Raw genomic sequence first — 23,279 nt, 5'->3', positions numbered from 1 at the left:
GTATGTTCGGGTATATTGGCGCCGTCATGTCGTCCATGCCCTCCTGGAGGAAGGGCTGGGTTATATAGTAAAACTCAAAAATGAAATGTGCAAAGCATGGTATCAACGCTGCGTGTAAACGAGTGGGTATGTTTGCTGAAGAATCGTGGGGGGTTGTGGATGGATGTCCATAAAATAGGCTCAGAACCGAGTCTCCTCTCGGAGACGACTCTTTGAGCTTTGCGGGTTTAGTCCCATCATGTTGCCCATAAAGATGGCGCTCTCTCGTCGTTTGTGGGGCTGGCTGTAGCCGCCAGAGCCGTTGTCGTAGCTTTGGGCCATGCCGTGATAACCGTTCGACTCATACCCCTGCGGCGCATACTGAGGCTCATAACCCTGCCCACGGCTGGTCGGGTAGTTTGGCGGAGGTGTAGGTGATGATCGAGCACTGTGCAAGTCTTGCAGAAGGGGCGGCGGTGTTCCGCTAGTTCTCTGCTGGCCTGTCATGGCCTCCATGAGTCTTTGCCGATGAGGCGACTGGCTCGATCCGGCGGACGTAGAGGGACGGGCTTGCTGCGGATCGAATGACGGTCGGTTGGGCAGACCATTGGCCATACTCGGCAGAGATCCCGATCGCTCACGGCCCGAATCTCCGTCAAAGGAGGACGGTAACTCATATTCTTCGGGTTCAAACCCGAAGATGCCTGAGTAGTTTTGCAACAGCATCGCGAAGACGGGCGCCGGGATGTTCAGAGTCGGCGAGAAGACGATACCTACATTGCGCACCGTCATCTTATTCATGTCTGCGTTGTTGATGATCTTGATCAAGAAGGCGATCAGGTACTTCAGCAGCGTGGCGTTCGCTTGAGGCAGCCTTTGCACCAGCTCAGATAGAGCAAAGATCTTTTCCTTAAGACCAGACATTTCTGTGACTGCCAAAAACTCCAGGTGAAGGTCTCGAGTAAGAATGGTCGTGGGCAGTTCACGCAGGTACAACTTAAGCAAGGAAGCGACAGCATGAATGTCGTAGTACGTCTCGTCGGTCACCAGGTTGACGTCACCCTCAACGTTGAAGCGCTCGCGGAGTTGCTTGATAACAACGTTGGAACCACTCAAACGGAAGATGCCTTCCTCCAAGATAGCGTTCTTGGCGTCCAGGTACTGAATACACCTGTAAACGACTGCGGGAAGTGGCACGTTGATATCGACGGGATGGTTGTATCGCACCGCCTCGGCCAATGGTGCTCCGAAAGCCTGGCGCACAGGACCGGCATAGCCGCCTTGCGGAGGGGTTGAGGAACCACCCTCGCTTCCACCGAACAGGGAGTCTTGTCCATCAGACGATGACCTAGTCTTGGGCCCGAAGCCGAAGAAGCTGCGTTTCTTGATCTTCTTCTCCTCGTTGACGGGAAGACCAAGGCCGGGCTTGTTGCCCCACTGAGCTGAATCAGCAATGGGATGCATATCTCTCGGAGCAGAAATCATCATCGACGGTTGCGAGGACATTCCCATCGCCTCAGCGTGATGGTGATCTGGCATAGGTCCTCCAGGGCCCCTTGGTCGTACGGGAGCACCGTGCTGAGGTAGGTCGCCCTGGGACGTGGCGTCATAACGAACACCGATGAGGTTGTCTGACGACTCAGTCGGCTGTTGTTGTTGCTGGGGTTGGTGTTGAGAAGCCGTCTTCTTGTACCTCTGCTTCTTCTTTTCAGCGCGCTCGGCGGCAGCAGCAGCTTGGCGGTCATGAGCATGCTGCTTCGCCGCCTGAGCCTCCTCTTCCTCGGGGTCCTTGAAGTCGATCCACCTGAGTAGAGCATCAACCCACTGGTCTCTCTCCCGGTCGTTCTCAGCGCAAAGCACGTGCTTCACGTGACTGCTGGAGTCCTTCTTCTTGGGTTCCAAAATGAGGAACGCGTGCCGGTATTGGTTATCGGCCTCTTCGGAGTTTGCTGATTGTTGAGGGGATTGATTGTCGTTGCTCTGGGACTGTTTGCCGATTTGCGCGCTGGGCAACTTGATAGTGCCTAGGTGAGCACCACCCGGAGTCTCGTAGTACTTAAGGTGAGGACCATCGAGAACAAAGAAGCGTGCCTTCCAACCACCAAAGTTCTTTCCTCGCTTAGTGAGATAGCCTGTTCTGAACGGACGACCACCCGGTCCAACTTTGGTCTTATTCTCGACCAACGTCTCCATCGAGCCGGCATCGTCGGCGTTGGGAGGCAATGTGTTCGTCGACAGATACTTGCAGAGCTCCAGGGCGCTTGCAGTGTCCAAAGGACATTCGAGGACCTCCTCAAGGTATTGGTCGAGGGCCATTCGTCGGGCATCGAGCTTGGCAGGGGCATGACCACTAAACAGTGATCTCTCGGGCGTTTTGGCAGTGAAAGCCGAGCACTGCTTCAACCTAGAGTCCAACTTCGCTAAAGAGGCCGAATCCTTTTCAACCCGCCACAACTCTCCAGGCTCAGATCGCGAGAAGATGGCGAGAGTAAACACAGGGTCCTCTTCCAGTTGTGTCAGGGAAATCAGACTCGCTCGCGACGGCTTCATACGCGAGGAAGCAACTTTGACTATGATCGTGGGCAAGACGTTAGGTCCGAGCAGCAAGTCGGGGTACTCCTCGCTGGCGAATCCCTTGAAAATACGGCCAGGATCACCACGCTCGATTGGGCTCATACGACTCCTGTCACTGGGAGGCGACTGGCTGCCTTTCTTTACGATATTGAGCGGCTGGGGACTCTTCAGTACCATAGGCTCAGAAGGCAGCGGAGTCTGAAGAGAGTGTCCTGGAGGAAGGGGGATGGGTTGACGAGGCGGTCGCGGTGACAGAGGGCCGGAGGGGAAAGATCCCGCGCCTCTTGGGGAGTGAGCAGGGCTGTCAACCACCGGAACTCCTAGCGGGCGCGGGCTGGACGGCAACCCGGGACTCAAGAGCGGAGCGTCAAGAGTCTGGGGGCTGAGTACTCCAGCCAGAGAGGCCGGGGCGTTATCGCGATGCATTCGCTTCGGCGGGCTTGGTGGCAGGTCGGTGGGTGCCGTGGTTGTCTCAGTGGGCGTGCTCTTCTTCGACAGGCTCCTCCTCTCCATCTCTTTTTGAACCAAGACTTCCCTATCGCGATCGTCCTCCTCTCGCGTTCTTCGTCGACCACGCGCCTCGCTAACGATTTCATCAACCTCCAAGATGTCGTCGAAATCAGTGTCACTTTCCTCCTCCTCGGCAACAGTCTGGCTTTTGCTACCAAGCTGCAATGGAGCCGGAGGTGGCTTGCGTGGGGGTGGTGCGGGAAATTGAGACAATCCTTCATCGGTAGCCGAGTCGATCGGGGGTGCTTTGGGTGGTCTCGGGGGAGGAACGCTGGGTGGTTGGCTGGGTAGGCTGCGAGATGGTGGCAGTGACATGCTGACTGGAAGGTCCATGTACTGTTCCGCCTCAAGCGCTTTGCGAGCGGCGTCGGCGGCTTGCTCCTCCGCGTCGTGATTGAACTGGTCGTAGGCGTGTTCATGAGCTCTGGGCATCTCGTGTGAAGGATCCAGCAGCTCGCCGACAGCTGATGGAGGGCCATTCGGTTGGTCCGCCGGAGGTGTGATCGGGTAGGGCGCCATGGCCAGGTCGACAGGGGAATGCTTTTGGCTGTCGGAATCCAGAGTCGGGGAATCTGGAGCCACGACTTGTCGCTCCTTGGGAGCGCTGATGTCAACCGTCGGTATTGCCTTGTGCACAGGCATCTTCATAACCTTGCTGCTAGTTCTGGAGCCATCGGAGGCTATCGTTTCGGGCACATTGATCACTTCCTTGAGTTTCTTCCGGTATTTTTCCTTGTCTTTCAACGCTCGTTCCAGATCCTTGTTCAGCCCCAGAATCATGGCTCGTTGCTTGTCGACGAGGCGCCATAGCTGTGCATTTTGTTGTGACTGTGACTGCTTTTCTTTCAGCAGGTATTGAATCACGGCCTCTGGGCTGCCTGCTGTCTTGATCAAAGCGGCGATATCTGTAGGATCAGACGATTGGCTGCCGGAGGCGCCTCGTTGCGATTGAGATTTTGTCGAGATGGCCGAAATGGCCGAGTCCATTGACGAGTTTCGCGGTGCACCTTTGCCTGGGTGGCCCCGCGAGGCAGCGGCCGAGCCTCCAGGTGTAGACATTGGGGATCGGGGTGGGCCTGCAGAAGGCCTGGAATTTAGGTATGGTTCGGAGGCACTGCGACTATCATTCGAGGGAAGCGGCGATATTCTCGGTCTGCTGTATTTGTCTGTCAGCCGTGCTACGTGTGGCCGCGCGCGGGGCGCCGGCGCTTTCGAATCGGGACGATCCATCGACTGCTGCAAACATACCGTGGCGCGGTGCGTTCGGGTGTTGACGAGCTGGACGAATCACTTTGGTAGTACGTCTGCGGTTCTCCCAAGAGGTCGACGGGTGAGCGTAAATCGTCGGTTGGAGTCGTTACAATGTCGGGCAGTGTCTTGGAGCGTGGCACTGAGAAGTTGGCCACGAGCGGGAAAAAGGATGAAGACCGAACTGAGAATGGACTCGTCGGAGAAGAGACTGCGGTGCTCTCGTGTAAAGGACTGGGAATCGGGCGGCGAGGAGATCTAGAGGGTGGAGGGCATCAGTTATTGTGCTGCCCCGGCCAGCGTCGTGAACTTTGAGGTCCACAAAATAGTGGTAGACAAGGAGGGCAGCAGAAGCGGATAAAGCGAAGAGGAAAGGGAAAAAAAGAGTCAAGAGCTAGCTGCCAAGACAAGCACACGATATCCTCGGAAACCAGGAACCAAGGAACAGAGACTCTCTGGCTCTGGCTTTGGCTCCGGCACTGGGTGGAGGGAGAAGTCGTGGTGAATGCGATGGGTGAGCGACTCGCGGGTCTTTTGGCTGGCAGTCGTGGGTAGTTCAAGGTTGCAGAGACAAGGAAGGTCAGGTCAAGGGGAAGAAGCAGCAGTGAGAAAAAGCAAGGCGCAGAGCGAGCAGAGAGAGACAGTAGCCGACACCACGCACACACACACACACACACACACACACCCACAGACGACGGCGAACAGCAGAGAAGCAGGATGATGAGTGGACCGTTTCTTCTTTGGTAAGCACCGCAGTGGATGCCCTGTGGGAACGTACCTTGGAGATGGAGTCAGAAGAGGGCTGGCCACAGTAGTGGCACCGCTGTGAAAGTGACTGGCAGCGGTGCTGGTGCTTGTGTTTGTGGTGCTTGTAATGCTTGCAGGATCGGGAGCCGGGATCAAGAGGCCTGTCGTGGGGCTATCCTGGGAGGAGGGCGAGGATGAGGAGGTGTACCTTGGGGCAGCATCTGCTACCTGGAGCCGGTGAAGAGGGTGTTTTTGGTGAGGAGGCAGGCGAGTAGTGACACCAGCAGCGGCAGCAGGAGTATGAGTATGAGTATGACCATGACCACCACCGCCCTCGCCGCCAGTATGACCAGAAGGACCAGCAGCAGCAGCAGTAGCAGCAGCGGGGGCAGCGTGTCCAGTGCCAGTCAGAGTCGCAGATGCGGCCGTCGAACCAGCATCAGCAGCACCAGGACCAGAATCTGAAGTAGAGCCCTGGGCACTCCGAGTCTGGAGCGCAAGCTGCGACATGGTGGGCAATGCGACGGGAAGACAACTGGCCGGCGGCCCAACTGGGGGGTGTGCAGGGTCAGAGCTTAACGCAGGACAACCTCGCTGAGGTTTCGAGATGCCTGGATGACCCTGACTGCCGTTGCATATATTACACCGGCCGCTTCTTCTCTGAGTGTGCGTATTTTATTTTTGCTTTCTCGGGAGCGAGCGAGCGAGGGGCGCCGGGACTGGACGGACGGTAAGGCAAGGACCGGAGACGGGGCCCTTGGGCGATGGAGCCAGGCGTCTTCCCTGCACGGCGAGAGCCTGCACAGCTGCTGTACTGTGGCCGTCTGTCTGATGTAGGCAGGCAATTGGGAGGATGCGATGTCTGTCGACTGTGATGTGATGCGATGCGGGTGCGGTTCAAGTTGCAGTCACTGGTTGCAGTTGTATCGCCAGGAGGGATCGGTAACCGTAGGGCAGGGCGGGCGGGCGAGCGAGCGAGATGAGGTGGAGGTGAAGAAGATGCAGGTTGTAGTCGAGGCCGGCCACACAGCAGATCAGATCAGATGAATGGCGTCCTACAAAGGGAGGGAGGGGCCGTCCTCGTTCTTTGTGGGAAGAATGTAAGAAGCTGGCCACGGGTGAGACAAGTGCCCGTTGTCTTGAGCAGGCGTGTAAGGTACACTTTCTGTGGCAGAGGCGCGGGGATCATTTACTGGCGGTTGACCTTGGCTTGTTGACCTCCACCGAGGCGAGCGAGTGGCAGCAGCGAGCACACGAACAACCACAGACAGACAACAGACGGATGAGGTGGCCTCGTGGTTGTTGATGGTCGTCGTGGTGGTGGGTGTGCGTGGCCGACGTAGGTTTGGCAATGGTAATGCAAATGCAAATAGTATTCGTCCACCTCGTTGCAAATTGCAGGCCGGGCGGCCAGGCCAGAGTGAGGTACAGTTGCAATAAGGTGGTGGCCGTCGATGAATGGAACCCCTGGGTTCCTGGATTGCCGCTTCCAGTAACAGCCGGAGGAGGGCTGATTCGTGGTTGTTGCAGCGGGTGGTGACGTGCGAATCAGACGAGGGTCTTCTGTGGTTCTCGATTCTTTGATGGAAGGACTCCAATTCAACTTCACATTACCTAGTCGAGGTCCTTGCCTTGCGCTGTCATTCACTCATTCATCCCCAACACCCGAGGGCAGCAGCAACGACGGAGGCGACGGCAGAAAGCAGGCGCAGCAGCAGCAGGACGACCAGGCGTAGGAGCAGGAGCAGGAATAGGTGCAGGTGCAGACGCAGGAGCCCGAGCAAGGTCGTACATCTGAAGGTGAACAGGGGGTCGGGTGAAGTAGAGCGAGCGGCGGGGGCCTGTACTGAAAGCTTGCGATTTGGTGTATGTGTGTGTGTATGCTTGTGCTCCGACACTGCGTATGGCTGGCTGCTGGTTTGTGGTTTTGAGATGGTGTGGTGCCGCGGTTGCGGTACAGGTGGTGTGGTGTCGTTGTTGTTGCTGTTGTCGTCGTGGTGTATGTAGTGGCTGCTAGTAGTAGGCCTGCCTCATTGCTCAGGTACAACAGCAACCTAGGAAGGAGGATGGGCGGGCTGGCAAGAGGATGCAGATGGTGTTGGTGCGGGTGCAGTGTGTGTGGGTTCGTGGATGAGCTTCCGTTTCTTGTCTCTGCATCTGCCGCTGCAAGATTGGCCGAAAAGAGATGGCTGCAGTTGGATATGGAATTCAAGGTTCCTGGGCAGTCGCTGTTGCTCGTCAGGGGCAAGCAATATGGAATTAGGAAGAGCAGCTTGCCTCTTGAGCCTCCGGACGATGCGGATGCGAGAGGCACGATGCGATGGGGTACGATAGGCTAGATACCATATCATACCTTGCCTCACGACGCGATGCACAGCATTGACCTCCACTTCATTTGCAATTCCCCTACTCATTACTGTTGCGATGTTCCGTCCACTTTCCCTTTCCTCTGAGCGGGCAGGTAGGGAAGCAAGTACCGATGGTGACAAAGGTACCCAACCCTCATCAATTGACTGCAACGCAAACCCCCAAATCCAGGCCCTCTTGGCCTCTCAAAGTCGCTCTCAGGTACGGGGCGGGGCGGATGCCACCAAGGCCCGGCAGCTTAGCCCCAAGGTTCTACTAAGCATGCCCTGCTTAGCCCAGGTAAGGTAGGAGGTACCTACTTTACCGAATGTTGACATTGATAAGCCTACCTCAAGAGGCAAGGTACGAACAAGCGTAAGGCATCTTAAGGGGGGCAAGCCAATCTCCCACGAACCAGGGCAGTCGGCCGAATTAAGAAAGCGCGCGTCGCTCACTAGGACTCTGTGAAGTGGTTCCTAATGAGCAATCAGAGAAATCAGAGCCAGAGCAAACCAAACGTGGGAAGGGGGAGATGGGTCAGCCATTTCGTGCTGGCGAAACCCTCAGCGCCGTCTCTAGCACCAGCTAAGTCCATGGCGGTTTCGTCTTGTTGAATGTACCACGCTGGGTTATTCATATGGGCAGATACTTCTGCCAAGCTGCTCCTTCCTGTCTCTATCTTCTGCGGGATAGGTAGGCTTTCACACTACCCACCTTCCTTCCATTTGCCTCAGGTGCGGACTCGCTGTTCCAACTCGGACAGCTCCTCCTAGGTACCTACCTGCCCATTCGTTCCTGCCTTCGTACTTTCCTGCGTCAACACAGCCCAGATGGCCGGATGACACTTCTTCTTCAGACACAAGTTGCAATGCTGCAGGGAGATTATTCCATTTATTCAGTGATTTGAGTGATGACGCATCAACAAGAAACAAAGCCGGACTCCGGACCTGCACCTTTCGCCATTTCGAGGCTCGTCAACCACGTGGGTGCCGCACTCCCAATCCACCACCCACGGCATCCACGGCCACGATGAGAACCCACTTGCCACGAATGCCCCTCCAAGCATCGGAGTATCGCGTCGCACGGCCGGTTGATTTGACTACCTCACTTCAGAAGGGGAAAAATCACTTGTTGTCTCTCCAGCACTTCGGCACTTCTCGCCTGTCATCTCCCGCTCATCAACAAAAGTCAAAAAAAACTCGTACACTCTCGCTTCGACGGCGATGTCATCCGTCAACTCAACGCCCCGGCCCTGGGAAAGTGCCTCGTCTTATGCAAGACCCTTCCCATGGAACATAACACAGACGAGATTGCACACGCCTGCTCCCGCTATGCGGCGGACTCGATATCTCGCCTCCTCTCCCGAAACATCGACCCGTTCGAAACACATCAGACCAAATGACAACGCTTTTCACTCCCCTCGCTCTGCTCATCATCTTCCAGTCGTCACGTCAAATTCATAAAGGCTGACCGTCGTCCATTGTACGGCGAATCGTACGCTACGAGCCTACGTCATCGCCAAAACACCGGGCATCGTCTGCAGTCGTTGGGCGTGGCATCATTTGTCACTTGCGGTTCTCATAACCCGAGCCCTGGCTTTGCCTTCTCTCTGGGTGGACAAACGGGGGTTTTCGGCCACGCATCTCACGATTTTGGCCTTACCCTGCACACGGCTTTTAAGCCGGTGGGCGTCAACGACCAGATGCTGTGGGCCACTCTCGCACCCCAGATTCTTAACGCCACGACCCAAGGCCTTAATTAGTCTTGGAACCAGGGACCTTCGGCTCATTCGCTCCAATCATTCCCCTGGCAGCTTGGCCAGCTCATGACAGTATTCCCGTTTTGGACACCAAAGTCCCACAGCTGCCAGCATGTAGCAAAAGAAAACGAAGAGAAAACCCACGGTTGAATCCAGGGCTAGGGACAAAGAATGGTCCAAGCAGTCAACCGGGATGTCAACTGCCCGTCATGAGAGACATCGGTGGACACTTGGAATGGGTTCCATCCGAAACTAGGTTCCGGGTCTTTGCCGCACCAGATTTGCCCGTGAGAGAGCCTCCCTCACGACCGAGCTCAATCGGCTCCGCCTCCGTCACATTCGCTATGCTATTCACAGCGCCGCCGTACGACATGTCAATCCTCATCCCCGCAAAGACCACTCAACAGAGAACGTCTGCCCGTCGTTTGCCTCAGAGCCACACGCTGCATCCACCATCGCCTGTCAACTTGTCTTGTGTTGAACAGATGGTTCGAACCCCGTCTGCCACGTCGCACGCCGTTGCACTCGTCCCGTCTGTCCCGGCTCTTCCTGTCCACCTGTTCAATAACTCCCATCCAGATTCGAGGTTCAGGAGACTTTTCTCCTCTCATGATTGCCGCGAACAGCTTAGCCTGGTCATGTGTCCTGCAGGAGGCGGCATCACTGCTGCAGGTACCAACACATCTATCAGCACACATGCCTGCCGATCAAGGAGCCAGTCGCGGTCAGCCATCTCAGGGCCACTTCAGAATCCGTTCGTCTAGACTGCCCAGCTTTCCGACAGGAAGCTTGTCTTCTGGAATACCAGGAGGACCAATGTTCCACGTTGAGGTACCGCGAAGAAACCTTCTCAAACTCGCATTTTTATGGAAACAGCGTCTCACCACACGGGAAACGCCTACGGAAGTGAACGTGCATGGGCCCTTTTCCCTTCTACGTACGCCTACCTTTCCCCAGAAAGAAGATGGCTTGGCTGGATTGCACGGCATGCAACTTCAGTCGGCTGCTCGGCTGAGCATAGTTGTTTTCTAGAGCTCTGTGCTGCGCGACTACCACCACGCTTGAATGCTCCGGCGCAGAGCAACGGGAAGCACCACAACATCCACAGAGTGCACTACGCTGTAAAACCCGACACGGATTATGGTCTCGTCGTCCTTAGTTTGATCTCCCGCACTATTACGAGCCCGTTGAGCAGGGAACAATTCGCTAGGTTTCCTATCAAAGCTGCGAAGGAACCTACGCTCTTGCATTTCGAGGCGTCTGTGTCATGTCATCCTTCACCCCAACCCGAGCGCCTGGGGAAACAACCGCGAAACCTTCACGCCCGGGATCCTCCATCGCCGTCCGCCTGGAAAGTGGCGCTTTGACGATTGTTTATTCTCAATCAAACATTGTCATTCAGAGACATCATGCATGAACCGCCGCTCCCAAGATCCGGGGATTCTTTGCATGAGGTCTTGAAGAGTGTGTGGCTGGTTAGCCTCGACATCATTGATCAGCCACAAGCAGGACAATTCGGCCTGGACTTGGCTGGCATTTAGCCCCCATGAGGGCACCTTGAAGCTTGCTGGCACAAGCAAAGTATGTTGGTTCACCGTTCAGCTTTCAATGGCGGTTTTCAAAGCAAAGAGGCAGTGCCGTGCAATCTTTCCACTAAGGAACATCATCAACAGTCGCTTATCGCCCGTCAGCGAGAACTGGACGGCAACCTTCGGGGTCATTTCGTCTCAAGGCCACAGTCCAATCACGCAGCTGTGTTCCACCCTCCCGTGCGGTAGCCTTTCTCCCGCGCATGAGCGGTGTGACAGACGCAGTCTGCTTCCAAATTCTTCGCCTCTTGGTTCCGTTCCAATGCTACCGGCATACTTGCTTTTGAGGAAGTAATCAGGACTCGAATCCTACCAGATGCAGTGGGCGACAAGCACTACAACCTACGGGTCCGGCAAGCAGGCCGGCTTCCTGAATTCAAGCTGGCCATTTTCGGGGCTCGCGGGCGCAAGGCAACGGTTCTTTGCCTCATTTGGAGACCTGCCCCTGGTCTTGTAGATACCTTCGGCACCCACCACCTAACGGACCACTCACAGCGGACGAGATCGCCCAAATCGCGGGTCAATGACACTGAAGAATGTGGGACGCTCCGAAGGACAAGCAGGTTCTGGACATCACGAGAGAAGGCAATTTAAACGTGCAGCGACAACCTACTGGCGCTTCAACTCTTCTTGACTGGCGTCGTGGAGCAGAGGGCCCCCAGAATTGCGGCGAAAGATGCAAGATGCCAGGAAGACCCCTCTGCAGCGTCGCTTTTTCCCGTAGCGCCTCGGCGTCGCTGGTCCTGTATCCTGATTGCAGGTGGATCAGTTAATTTCCATCCACCTTCTTGCTTGAGAACCACAGAAGCTCAACTGGTTCAGAGCCGCTCGAGGCGCTCCACGACTTTGCTAGCCAAATCCTGCACCTCCTCAAGAGCTGGCAAAACAGAATGATTTTTGCCTCCAAATGCCGTCGCCTCCGTTCCATCGGTAGAGCCAACGGCCATTGTGATCGCCCCAGGCCTGTCCCCGCGAACGCCAGGAGACATTACTACGAACGCCTTCTGGCGAGACTTTGTTAACGGGGAACCATCATTGGTGGCCTGTGCCTGCCGCCTTGGAAGCCAAGCACTCAGATCGACCCATGCAGCCAATCAAGCTTGGTATGGATGAGCGGAGACTTGGACCCTGAGAAAGACATAAGGGGATTACCGCATGCTGTTTTACCAGGGAGACTGGCCGGAGCAAGTCGGCAGATGCAAGTGCTGGTGAAGACCGCCCCAAGAGCGACATTGATCGACGACACCGTACACGGGCAAAAGGCGGCAAAAGCTCAGGGGCCTTGGGCATGGTTGTCAGGTTGTGAGACTTTCGATAGACGATGGCGCGCGCCAGTTTAATTCCCAGATGCTTCATTTGCATGACCGACGGAGCTCAGCAGAACGCTGCCAAGATCCGGGAGACCTATGTTCCGTCTACGATGTTGAGCGCAACTACCTTGGGATTGGCGGCTAGGAAAAACGCACTGCTCTTCTTCGAATCAAATTTCCCTGCGCAATGTTTCTTGCTCGCCACCGGAACGCGCCACAGTGGCTCACCGCATGGCTGGCGCTTGTTACACCTCTGCTTCAAGCAACTCGCCTTCCGTGACAGACAGCCAGGACAATCGCTGGTTCATCGTCTGATGTTCGCGCGTGTCAAATTGGGCCTCGTGCCCCATTGATCCAAGACGTGGATGTTCCATTCAGGAGAACGGCAGCCTCTTGCTGCGACATCTTCGCATGTTCACCTCAGTCAGGCATGAGTCTGGAAGCGCAAGATGGCTTCTACCCGTGTCAAGGCTCAAGGAACCTGGGATGAGTGACATTTCATGCATGTCGACTCAACGGCATGGCTCCAAATAAGCTCAGGTTACAGGTTACAGGGGAAGCCAACGGACATCAACGACGGGTCTTTGGGACGGGATTGCCTGTCAGCAAGGAAAAGCGGACCTCTGTGTCACGAACATATTCTCGACATCATTGACAAGCCAGTCCAGCTTAACGGGTGGCTGGCGGGACATGGCTCTCTCTACTGTGAGGTTTCAGCATCCCAGTTCGAAATATTACTCGACCTGCAGTCAGTCGACAATCCGCTCTGGGGGCAAGACATATCTCGAGGACGCAGTCGTATCAAAGATATGGGATCATTGCCCCTTCAACTGTAGCAGCAACAGGTTTCATGCCGCGAGACCATAAACAAAACCGGGATGACTGAAGAACAATAGCGGATTCGGTTGACGAGCCGACCACTCAAGTTATCTGGGTATCCAAATCGACTTGGGACGAAAACCGACCCAAGGAAGAGGGACTCTCGCCAGCTTTGCAACAGAAGTTGCATTTTGTCCATCTGCTGTGCATAGCAATTTCGGATCTTTTAGTTGTCGTCCAATGAGGTGGCGGCCTTTCTCATAAGCTACGGTGAAACACGACTTCACTCGCTCCCATGACCGCCCGTTGGTGTTCAGGCTGAAGTTCAGCCGGCGTCGCGGACGTGTTTCAGACGCGCCCTCAATTCACTCGGGACGTCCTCGTCGCAGATTTCTCGCTTGATGTTCAACGCGCTTCAACTAGAATAGGCGGGAACAAAGAGCACGGAGTTCCCCTTCACGTAAGGGGCAGTTGGCCCTTGTTCATGCGCGCGATCCCCCAACTTTCGGAAGCAGCGCTCTCAAGCAGGGAATCCTGTCGAGCGATGTTGTGGAGTTGAGATGACGGGTCTGTTTTTTCACACGGACTGCTGGTTCCGGCTCGCAGCTTCCGCCGGGGTGATGGATTGGCCGGGCTTGTTGGGCGGGAGGCATCCCCGAACCAGCACGTCGTTCTCGTTCAACTTTGAAGCTGTCATGGATTGTCAGCGTCACAGATTCTGTGTTGCCAGGCGGACGCTGGTTCTGGCGAATGTCCCGTGCTCATACTCGCAATGCGGATTCGCCCCATGGCGGATGGGGTTCGAGTGATGACCGAGGCGCTCTCAGCAAACGAGCATCGAAGCCATCCAGAAGAAGGAATTCCTGAGGGGGTCTCTGACTCGTATCCGACTGCATCAACTTCACTGTCGAGATTGCCCCACGAGCCGCGAAGCCTGGTGACGCATCTCGTCCAAACCATCTACTGATCTCTCAACAGACTGAAGGGAGTCCCGATCTTTTGGATGAGGCTGTATCGGTTCTATGAGGAAATCTGGCCCAAGCTGCTGGGCAAGTAAAATGGCCCCGTCTCAAGAAACAACTCATCAGCCCAAAGCATCCCACATCCACGTCGGCACCGGACGCCGTTCCGGGTTGGCGGTGCGATGTGGGGTTAACGGCCGGCACGCCATCCGAAGAGGCGAGATGGAGCCGGCGGACGGCGGGCGGGAGAAATGGGGCAGAGCTCGGCCTGTGAGCCCTTGGTCCGAAGTGCCGAAATGGTTGCAGTTGGACGACGTCGCAAGAGTTTGGATATTCCGCATTGGTTGCTGTCTGCAGCATTCGTTGGACCACGAGTCCTCCCTCTCCAGTATCGGCATGTTGGCAAACGGCTCCGAGCTGCCGTCTTGGGCAAATATTACCACATGCATTAGGAATCGGTGCGTATGGGTGATTCGGCCAGCGTCAAGTGACTTCACGGCCAAGTGATGGAGGCCACGCGTCGCGGCCCATCATCCGTCTTGTCTTCGGAGCCGCCGCTGCGGGTTGAGAGCGAGCCGGCGTCCGCGTGCGCCGACTCTGCCACGGATGTACGATGGCGGGTCCAGATCGAGCTCTGCCTCCATCTCTGTGGATTCACTCTCGTCTGCTATGGACTGCCTAAGTATTCCAGAAACCCAATCGGACGCACACACTCGCCGATGCGTTCACTTGTTCGAACGCCCAGCATCCGACGGGATGTGAACCAATCACCTCGGGTTCGCTGAGAAGTCGCAGCCATGCCAAGACCAATACAGGACAGCTTCAGAAACATTCCCTTCGTCTTCAAACAAAAAGGAAGCCCGATATGAGGCAAAACAATGGACACTCGGGGAATTGAACCCCGGACCTTTCACAAGGCGCATCACCTGGACATACCGGCGAAGATGCGAAGCGAAAATCATACCCCTAGACCAAGCGCCCGAATCGTATGCACAGCGAGGCCGAGAACGCGATGGAGAACCCACCGCGGCGGAGATCGTGGCGGGATTCTGGCGACGGCGATGGTTGGTTGGGTCCGACGGTGGGACCGCTCGTGTACCTCTGTCCTGTGGGTGAACAATAGAGCCAGTGCTCAGACTCGAAAGCGCCCCCATCTGAAGTCGCGATGGAATCACCGAGAAACCTCTCTTGAAGGCGAGGTGCTCGGGAGTGATCCAAGGATATCAGAAACGTTCGAGGCCCTGCTTGGCAGTTTTGGCAGTTCGTCTTGGCAACAAAAACAAACGGGAGCCACTTCGCTTGCCCCGGCCGCGATCACGGCATGGCAACTTCAGCAAACAATCAACAGGAAACGCGACACGGTAAGATCGATCTTGCCAAGGCTACAAAGATAGCCTCACCGACGTCGCAAGGGAACAAGAAGTCTAGACGCGCCGGGCTGGCTTTCATGTCTGTCACCGAGGAGGCGGGGTGAGGAGGGGGAGGGGGCATGTAACCGTGTCCAGGGGGCTCCTCCGTCTCAGGAGCCCAGAAAAGACCCTTAAAATAAGCATCAAAAAAAGAGGGAAAGCCTAAAATAGAGAGGGTGATGGCAGGTATCGCGACTTAGTCAGTTTCCCTGTCGTTGATCCTCGAGAGAGACGGTTGATCCTTTATCTCAAATCAAGTCCTATTCTGAGATGTTGGTTTCGCGGTGTGCGGGGCGACGAACGTGGGGGGAAGGGGATAAGGAGGCCGGGCAGGACGGTGTCAAGTCTTCGCGGAGAATAGACTTTTGCCTCGAAGCGCGGGACTGACAACGTTATATGCTATATGATGCTCGGTATCGCCAGAGTTGTGAGAAAACATGCCATGATTCCCAAATGCAGGTGCTGGTGGTAAGGTACTTGTCAGATCTCGTACACGTCCCTGCGAGGAGCGTCAAGAATCCTTATTATTCAACTGAAGAGATGGTTGGCAAACGTATTGCTGTAAGATATGCAGGAAGAGTTGTGCCAACTTTTGTTATGGTGAATAGATTATAGAAGTCTACCGAGACACCACGATGCTTCACAAGAGTCGATATGCGCAGGGAAATGAGACATAGTGAAAGGACAAGGCCGTTGCTTGGATATCATAACATATCTATCGTATCGTATGTGTTTCCGTCATATCGTTCTTCGCTCGCTGTCGTCCATACAAAATACCTCATCAAGCAGATAAATCATGACCAAATATCCCAACAACTCCAACTCATAGAGAATCCCAAATCATAAAACATCGTATCTCCAAAATAATAAGACCCATCCCGGAATAGACTTATACAAAGTCATCCAAACGTGCCAGAGCTTCCTTCACCGCCTGTGAATATACTCCCGCTCCCTCCTGCGGTCCGAGATGGTGACTCTCATCCTCTCCTCCTCAGGCGGCGGGGGCGGCGGCGGCAGCATGCGCGGCGGCGAGTACCGCCTCCCCTCGACGTACCTGAATGTCTCGTAGCGTGGCTCGACGGGGACGGGGACGGGGTACGGCACGCGCACGGGGACGAGCTTCTCGCGCTCGACGTATACCTCCCTGACGTCCCTCTCGCGGTCGCGGCTGCCGTGGCGCGAGTGGCTGCAGCTGCGGCTGCGGCTGCTGCGCGAGGACTTGCTGCTCTTGCTGCTCTTGACGCTCGGCTCCACGTCGACGGCGATGACCTCGATGGGCGCGGGCTCAGGCGGCAGGACGATGGGGGGCGGTGGTGGAGGAGGAGGAGGGAGCGCAATGACGGGCGGAGGCGGAGGAGGGAGAGGCTCGACGACGGGAGGAGGAGGGGGCGTGCAGGGCCTGACGATGACCGGCGGCGGGGTCGGCTCGCGGGCGGGAATGAAGGTCGTCTTCTTTGTGCGGACGGTGACGGCGCCGTTGGTGGGGGGTTCGAGATAGAGACGCTTCTTTGCGCCGTGGTGGGAGTGGTGGCGGTGGTGGTGGTGGTATTCGTAGTATTCTCGTGAGGATGCTGCTTTGGTGGTTAGCTTTTTTGCTTCTGAGGTGACGTCAGGGAGTTACACGTACCCATTTTGGAACGGCTGTGCAGAGAGGGAACTCTTGAGGAGGAAAAGTCTGAGTGCGCCGGTGTGGCCTACACTAAAGTGCGACGTTGCCCGATACCGACGGTGTGGTTTTCACAACGGGGGACCGTCTGTTTTGGGTTGCGGGCAGGCGCAGGTCGCAGGCGGATTCTGCTGCAACACCCCCGGATATGGGATGATGTGAAGGAATAAAAAAGAGACGATCGAGTTTGTTTGGCGGGACAGAAGTGAAGATCAGCTTCTGAATCAGAAAAGAGAGGCGGGAAGGCTGGGTTTGGAGTGCGTGGCGATGGAGCTGCACTAAATAAGGTCGGGGGCAGAGAGGGGGGATGAATGGTGGGCGGGAGATGCGCTATCCCATTATATAACTACGTACCGCTGGGCGCAAGAGAGCCAGCTGCTGCCAGGGAAAGACACAGAAAAAAGGCTTGGAAAAGCGAACTTGTCCAGGCAAGGCCGGACGGGAAATGTCACCGTCGCTGACGGCTGTCACTGGTTGGGTTGGGCGGCGGGGGGTGTCACCCACACCACCCACCTCGCATAGCCGGATAGTACAAGTACCTTGCGCTTCCTCGTTTGCAGTACATAGTACAGTAGCCACAAACACCAAGGAGATGATGGTGTGTCAGCCCGAGAGAAAGCCCAGTCTGGAAGGGAGACCCAGGCCAGGCTGGGTCGACGTGCAGCTGCCGTGTCGAGAGAGAGAAGACGGGAAGTGGTGCATCGCCATGGCCGTGTCCCCCGCCCCCTGGAGGCTCAGCAGCAGCAGCAGCAGCAGCGGGAAGCCCGACCGAGACGAGACGCACGAGAGAGGAGACCGAATGGAGCACACAGCCGCTTTGGACGGAGCTGAACATGCTTAGTATCTTTTCCGCAATACTCTATTCGCGCGCAAAGTGGGATATCTCTAGAGAGCAAGCAAATGAACAAACAATGACACTGGCCAACAAATTACAATTAGGAGGTGCCATGCAGAACCGCAAACCTGTCCAACAAAAACCAGGACCATCCCCCCTCCATCTTCCCACATGAACAAGACCCTTCCCTCCTTCCAGACCGTCCTTCCACCATCTTCTTTCCCTTCGCGTGAGGGACAGGGGCGCGCGATTGGGCAATTAGGGCCTTATGACGCCAGTAGGCACGTCACGCCAAAATCAAGATTCCGGGAGGGTCCTCGTGCGCTCTCCTGCTGGAGAGAGGGGTGCTTGGCCCGGGCTGCCACCTCTCTCTTTTTTGGGTTCTCCGGCTGACATCCCCCGGCGGTCTCGACCGTCTTCATTCGCTCCGCGCACCTCGGGTCCTCTCTCTCGATGCACTGCGCTATGTGTGTGTGCGAGTCCTGCGTCCTGTCCTGCGTGCTGCCCGTCACCGCCGATTGTCGACGGCGCGGGATGGGAGAAAATCAGGGTTGTTGATGTGCCGCCGCGCGGGATTGCTCGCAGCTAGCCCGCTGCGCACCGCCTTTTCCCACGAGATGCGATTGCTCTGCGCCGCGCCTTTCGTCCACTTGCGCAGCCAACTCGGGGTACCCCTGATCGCGGGGTTGCAGGGCTGAGCTTGTTGGATTGGGTGCGCTGGCAGCTCCATCTTCTGTCCAAACCATCTCCGCCGCGCCGCCGCCATCTTTTTTGGGTCCGGGGCCAGAAGACATCGTTGGGCCGCAGGCCGAGAAGAGAGAGATCAATTCTTCCCCGAGCCGCTGCGCGGCCTCTTGGGCCCCGACTCTTAGGAGCTGGCCTCATTCTCGTTGGGCGCCGTCCTCGATGCCAAGGCCGCGAACTGTACGATCCCATCTATCGATCGTCTCTGGCTGCATGCTTGACTGATTCGAGATCCGGCCGCCTCTTTGCAGCCCAACCTCTGCATAGCCGCTTTCTTTTTCTTCCTCTTCCCAGATCAAGCCTAGATCCATCCATTAGGACCCTTGACCCCGGGATCTATCCGGCTCGGGTGCCCCCGAACTTCCTTGATACGATCCAAGGCAGTAGCCCATCGTGCGACCAGGGCCCTCAAACCGCCCTCATCCTCTCGCGCTGCTGCCGCCGTGACGCACCATCTGACCGAACCAGCTTCACCGTCCGCCTCATGAAGTTCTGTTTGGCTGACGGCGGTCGAGCGTACACAGCCGCCCTCGCAGCGGGAAGCTCACGCACCTCCATCGCGTCATGGTGATTTGACTTCTCTGAGATGCCAGCGTGCGCAGAGAATCCGGATCCGAAATTGTCCTCGCGGCGAAACTTATTTGCCATCCAGTTGAACAGATGCCCTAGCTCTCCCATCCACCACAGACCGAGCACGATGACCAGGATGGTGACTGGTATCGCAGAGGCCCAGTAGAGCCACTGACCGGCCTCCATGTCACGGATGTCGCTCGTGTTCATCCCGAAGATGCTCGACACCGCGCTCAGGGGAAGAAAGATGATTGTGACAATGGTGAAAGCGTAAATGGCCTGCTCTTGCCGGTCCTTCGTCACCGCTGCGTTGTTCAGATTCTAGCCACTCGTCAGCAAAGTCATCTCATGCCGAAAGTCAAGTTTGTTGGGCTTACCGTCTGCTCCAGGACATCAGCCTGCTCAGCATATTCATCAAAGTCTCTTGCCCGACGCTCCAACAGTTGCGTGCACTCTGCGGCGAGGAGATCCCTGAAGCCAGCAGCATCCGTGGACGGAAGCTTGTAAAAGTCCGACACCTCAGCGATGGATGCCAGAAGAACGTCCGCCTCGCCATCCTCGGCGTATCTGTTCCTCGCCATGCGCAGGTGATTCCGCAAGGACGCACCCTCCCGTCTGTTCGCCTCACTGTACTGGACCGCGTTCAGACGGCGGTGCTTTGGTGTTGTGGATGAACCTTCGTCCCGAAATGCCAGAATAGAGTTGAAAATGCTGTTTTGCGCAGCTATCGTGCGGTTGATCACGGTGACTTCCTGACGCAAAAAGTTGATTCGCTGTTGATAAGTCATGTCTGACGCCCCGTTCGCAACTTCGTTCTCCTGCCAGGTTAGAAAAGTGTTAGCACGTGAAACGGCGGTGTTCAACCCAAATTAGACTTACCAAAGCTCTGAGATACTCAGAGTATGTGTCGCTGATACCAGCATACTTTTCAGACGTGTTGGAGAGGAGTCCGTATCCGATCAGGGATACGACCTCTAGCGGGAGGACGGAAGAGCGTTCCAAGAGCTTAAGATTTGACAGGCGTTCCATGATGTGCTTCATGCCGCTCTTCACCAAAGAGTCGGCCACGTCCAGATGGTCCTCCCACATGTGTGTCCCATGACTGGCGTAGATCAGACCCATGACCAGATGAAGCCAAGCACGGATCAGGTCAATAGGCACATCGATCTCCAGGCGGTCGGTAGGTTCAGCGTGAGACAGGATGCTCTTGAAAGCCATGACAGGTAGGGCGATTTGTCGCAAAGCTTTTCTTATCGTTGGGGCGTTGGCGAAGATGGCGTCGCGTCGTCTCTTGTCGAGCCCGTGAGGATGAGGTTCACTATCTGCCGAGTCGGATACGGGCACCTAAAGGTCGTTTAGCGACATGTTGAGTTTGCTGGAAAGTTTGGACGGAAACTCACCCAGACGAGGTTCATCACAGCCCCCCAAAACCGCTCAGTTGTCGGCCCGTCAAACAGCGGAGGCAGAAAAAATCTGAAGAGAGTGTCGGCTGCGTTGAAGATGTCAACGCGGTCTTCGTAGTCCTGCTTCTTCCAAGGTTTATTTTTCAACTCCTGGATGGCGGCCCCCTGCTGCTCAAGGTAGGCGTAGACCTGGTCTCGACCAGACGCCTCGGAATCCAAGTAAGCTCGCCGATCCGGCCCATTTGTCTCGGCTGTCAGGAAATCCTCTACTTCGGAAAGCTGCTTTTGTAGGACAATAAAGTTGGGGCCTTCGACCGGGCTTGAGGTATGTGCGTCGGCCCAGCTGAAGACGTGAAACCTCTCGTTTGCTTTTCCATGTCCCGGCGGATAGCTCAACCGTTTTCCGGGTGAAAGGGGAGCCGGCTGAAGGCTGGCGCCGGGCTGGGACCGAATGTTGCCCACTGATTGTCCGATGGGTCGGAGGATGCCGCTCGGCGGAAGTTGAGGTGGCGCACTGTTTCCCGTTAGCTACTTCCGGCAAGCTACGGAGCTGATATACCGACCAGGTTTCCATCGTAACAACGACATTTCTCCGTGATGTGCTGGCAAACTGCAAAACCTTCCACCAACGTGCTTCGCTCAGCTGACGGCCGTTGAAGTGGAAGCGTACTGCCTTGGGCCAAAAGTCGGCGAAGTGGGCGATGAACGCGAACCAGGTCTGACACTCCTCGAGTGGAAAAGACCACAAGACCGATTCCCCGTGTTGAACGAGGATCCGCCCAGACTCTGCGCTGTGAGAAAGATCTTTCGCCGGCTCTGATATCACGCTGACACTGTCGCCTCGCAGGGCCGCCTCGGACATCGAACCGCAGGTGATGAGAAGGGAGTTGTCGAGAACGATGCACCAAAGCTGGCGAATGTGAAAGCAGGAACTCTTGTCGCCGTTCCCGATTTGCCGCGTAGCTTGTTGCATATCGCGCTTCTGAGAATTTCGAGAGAACGATGCTTGCAACAGAGTCTGGGGCGGGTAAGCCCCTGGGTTCCCAGTGGCCAGAATTCCAGAGTAGTCCTCGAGAGAGAAGTAGGGCACACAGAGCCATGTCACTGCTCGCTTACCGGGAGTGGACCCCTTCTCATGTTCCCCTTTTTGTAGAGGAAGTTGGAGATAGCTCGGCTCCATGTGCTTTACCGTGGTTTGCCGGCTGGTTCTGACTGTCTTGGAGTAGTTCTTCCTCACATCGGAGAGAAGCTTCCGGATGTCGTTTTGCTCGTTCTCCGAGAGTGATCGCGAGATTTCATTCTGGGAATGGTCAGCCCCAGAGCCTTCTGAAAACTGCGTAGCAGAGACTCACCGTGAATTCATCAAAGTTCATCATGTCTTGTTGTACATGCCTGGTGAGTGTTAGGGATGAATGAACAACGTTTGTCGGAGAACTTACAGCCACCTGAAGAGAGCCTGCCTCCTCCTCCTCGCATCATGGACAACCTCCAAAGCCGCTGAGTGCAAGCCCCCAAGGACACCTTCGCCGGTGTATTTTGACTGGTACACATAAAAAGCCTCGCTGAGCGGCGGCTCTTCTCCCCTCAGCGTAGAATCGTCAGAAAACGGCGTCTCCAGATCAGACCCGTCGTCGTCTTTTGAGTGATCGCCAGACGGACGAGCGGGGTCAAAGGCGTAAACCTTCCCCGTCGTCTCCTCCACATCAACCCAGTCCTCCGTCTCCTGGATAGGAGTCAGATACTCCATATCCGTGAACTCAGGCGGCATCGGGAAACCGTCCAGATCGACAGAGTGTTCGTCTCCCGTAGCGTCCGTGTAGACAGAGATGGGCGATGGCTCCTTGGACGGGCCCGGAGGCATCTCTTCTTCCTCTTCTGGCACTGCGGATGGGAATGCAGGAGTCTGCTGCCGTGAAATGGGTGCTGCCATGGGCGTCTTTGACCGACGTCTCGGTGTGATGGCGTCCATAGGCGAGGCGAAGCGGACCATGGGCTGTAGTAGTGACCGGGTCGATCGCCGGCGGGCTGGGGTGGTGGCATGCGGCGGTGGCGTCGGCGGCACGGGGATGTAGATGTCATCTTGCTTCCGAAAGTCCTCCATCATCTGGGCCAGGTTCACCCCCCTGTACTGGCTTCTGAGACTTTGTGCTGAAGTTCGCGGTGGGAACAGGGAATGGCCTCGACGACGAGGTTCCCTCTGCGATTCATACATATTGCTGGCCGATTCGTACTGTGTCGTACTGTGTCTCGATCGCTCTATTTCGTGTGTGAAACACAGTGTAAAGTCTCGGCGATGGTGTGTAAGTGGCTACCGAAGCCCTTAGACTCGCCAGATATTCGTCGTCTTTTCTTCAAGTGGTAAGTGGTATCAATAGTTTCAATGACCAAACGTCTCAAACCTCCCAAAAAGGGTCGTCTCAGAACGTGTCTGCAACACTTAAGTAAGAAAATGCCTGCAATAGCGGTATCGCGTCAAATGTCACCCAGCCGACGCTTGTTTCTTGGCCAGCCACCCGCGTGGTCGCAATCAGGTGGCAGGGCCGCCGCTAACACGAGGCCCAGTGGGCATGTGCGCTACCCGTGCGCTGTCGCTCCAGGCACGCAGAACCGCTAGCGCCGCCGTAGGCAACCTCCCTCCCCGCCATCTCCAGCGCTTGTCGCGGGGAGTTCCCAGCAGCCGTTGGGTGTTTCTGCGCCGAGCCCAGCCACTGACGTCCTAAGACAGTGGTTCCTGGGGCTCATGCTACTGGGATGTACCTGCATTTGAGATGGACGACATCCCGCTTTAGTCGGCTTCGACATGGTTCAC

General features: G+C 56.2%; 1 protein-coding gene and 1 pseudogene across 2 annotated transcripts; both read right to left on the bottom strand.

Annotated features, from left to right (window-relative positions):
• Positions 1 to 180: 180 nt before the first annotated feature.
• GCG54_00004897 lies at positions 181 to 5,568 on the bottom strand (annotated as a pseudogene). Its single transcript has 2 exons — positions 5,090 to 5,568; positions 181 to 4,569 (listed from the first exon to the last, which is right to left on the bottom strand). Coding segments are annotated over exons 1-2 (4,868 nt in total).
• A 10,608-nt stretch (positions 5,569 to 16,176) lies between these two features.
• On the bottom strand, positions 16,177 to 22,682 carry GCG54_00004896 (uncharacterized protein; the record flags this gene model as incomplete). Its single annotated transcript, XM_045404934.1, has 9 exons — positions 16,177 to 16,823; positions 18,950 to 19,388; positions 19,445 to 19,885; positions 19,947 to 20,411; positions 20,468 to 20,931; positions 21,030 to 21,080; positions 21,101 to 21,770; positions 21,823 to 21,862; positions 21,910 to 22,682. The coding sequence occupies 9 exons, from the start codon at positions 22,680 to 22,682 to the stop codon at positions 16,177 to 16,179; spliced, it is 3,990 nt and encodes a 1,329-aa protein (XP_045262877.1).
• Between the last annotated feature and the right edge of the window lie 597 nt (positions 22,683 to 23,279).

This window comes from Colletotrichum gloeosporioides (genome assembly GCF_011800055.1).
Source record: "Colletotrichum gloeosporioides strain Lc1 chromosome Unknown consensus_54, whole genome shotgun sequence".
In the NCBI taxonomy this organism is placed as follows: domain Eukaryota; kingdom Fungi; phylum Ascomycota; class Sordariomycetes; order Glomerellales; family Glomerellaceae; genus Colletotrichum; species Colletotrichum gloeosporioides.
Note: the sequence above shows the minus strand (reverse complement) of the source record. Positions and strands in the feature narration are given on the sequence as shown.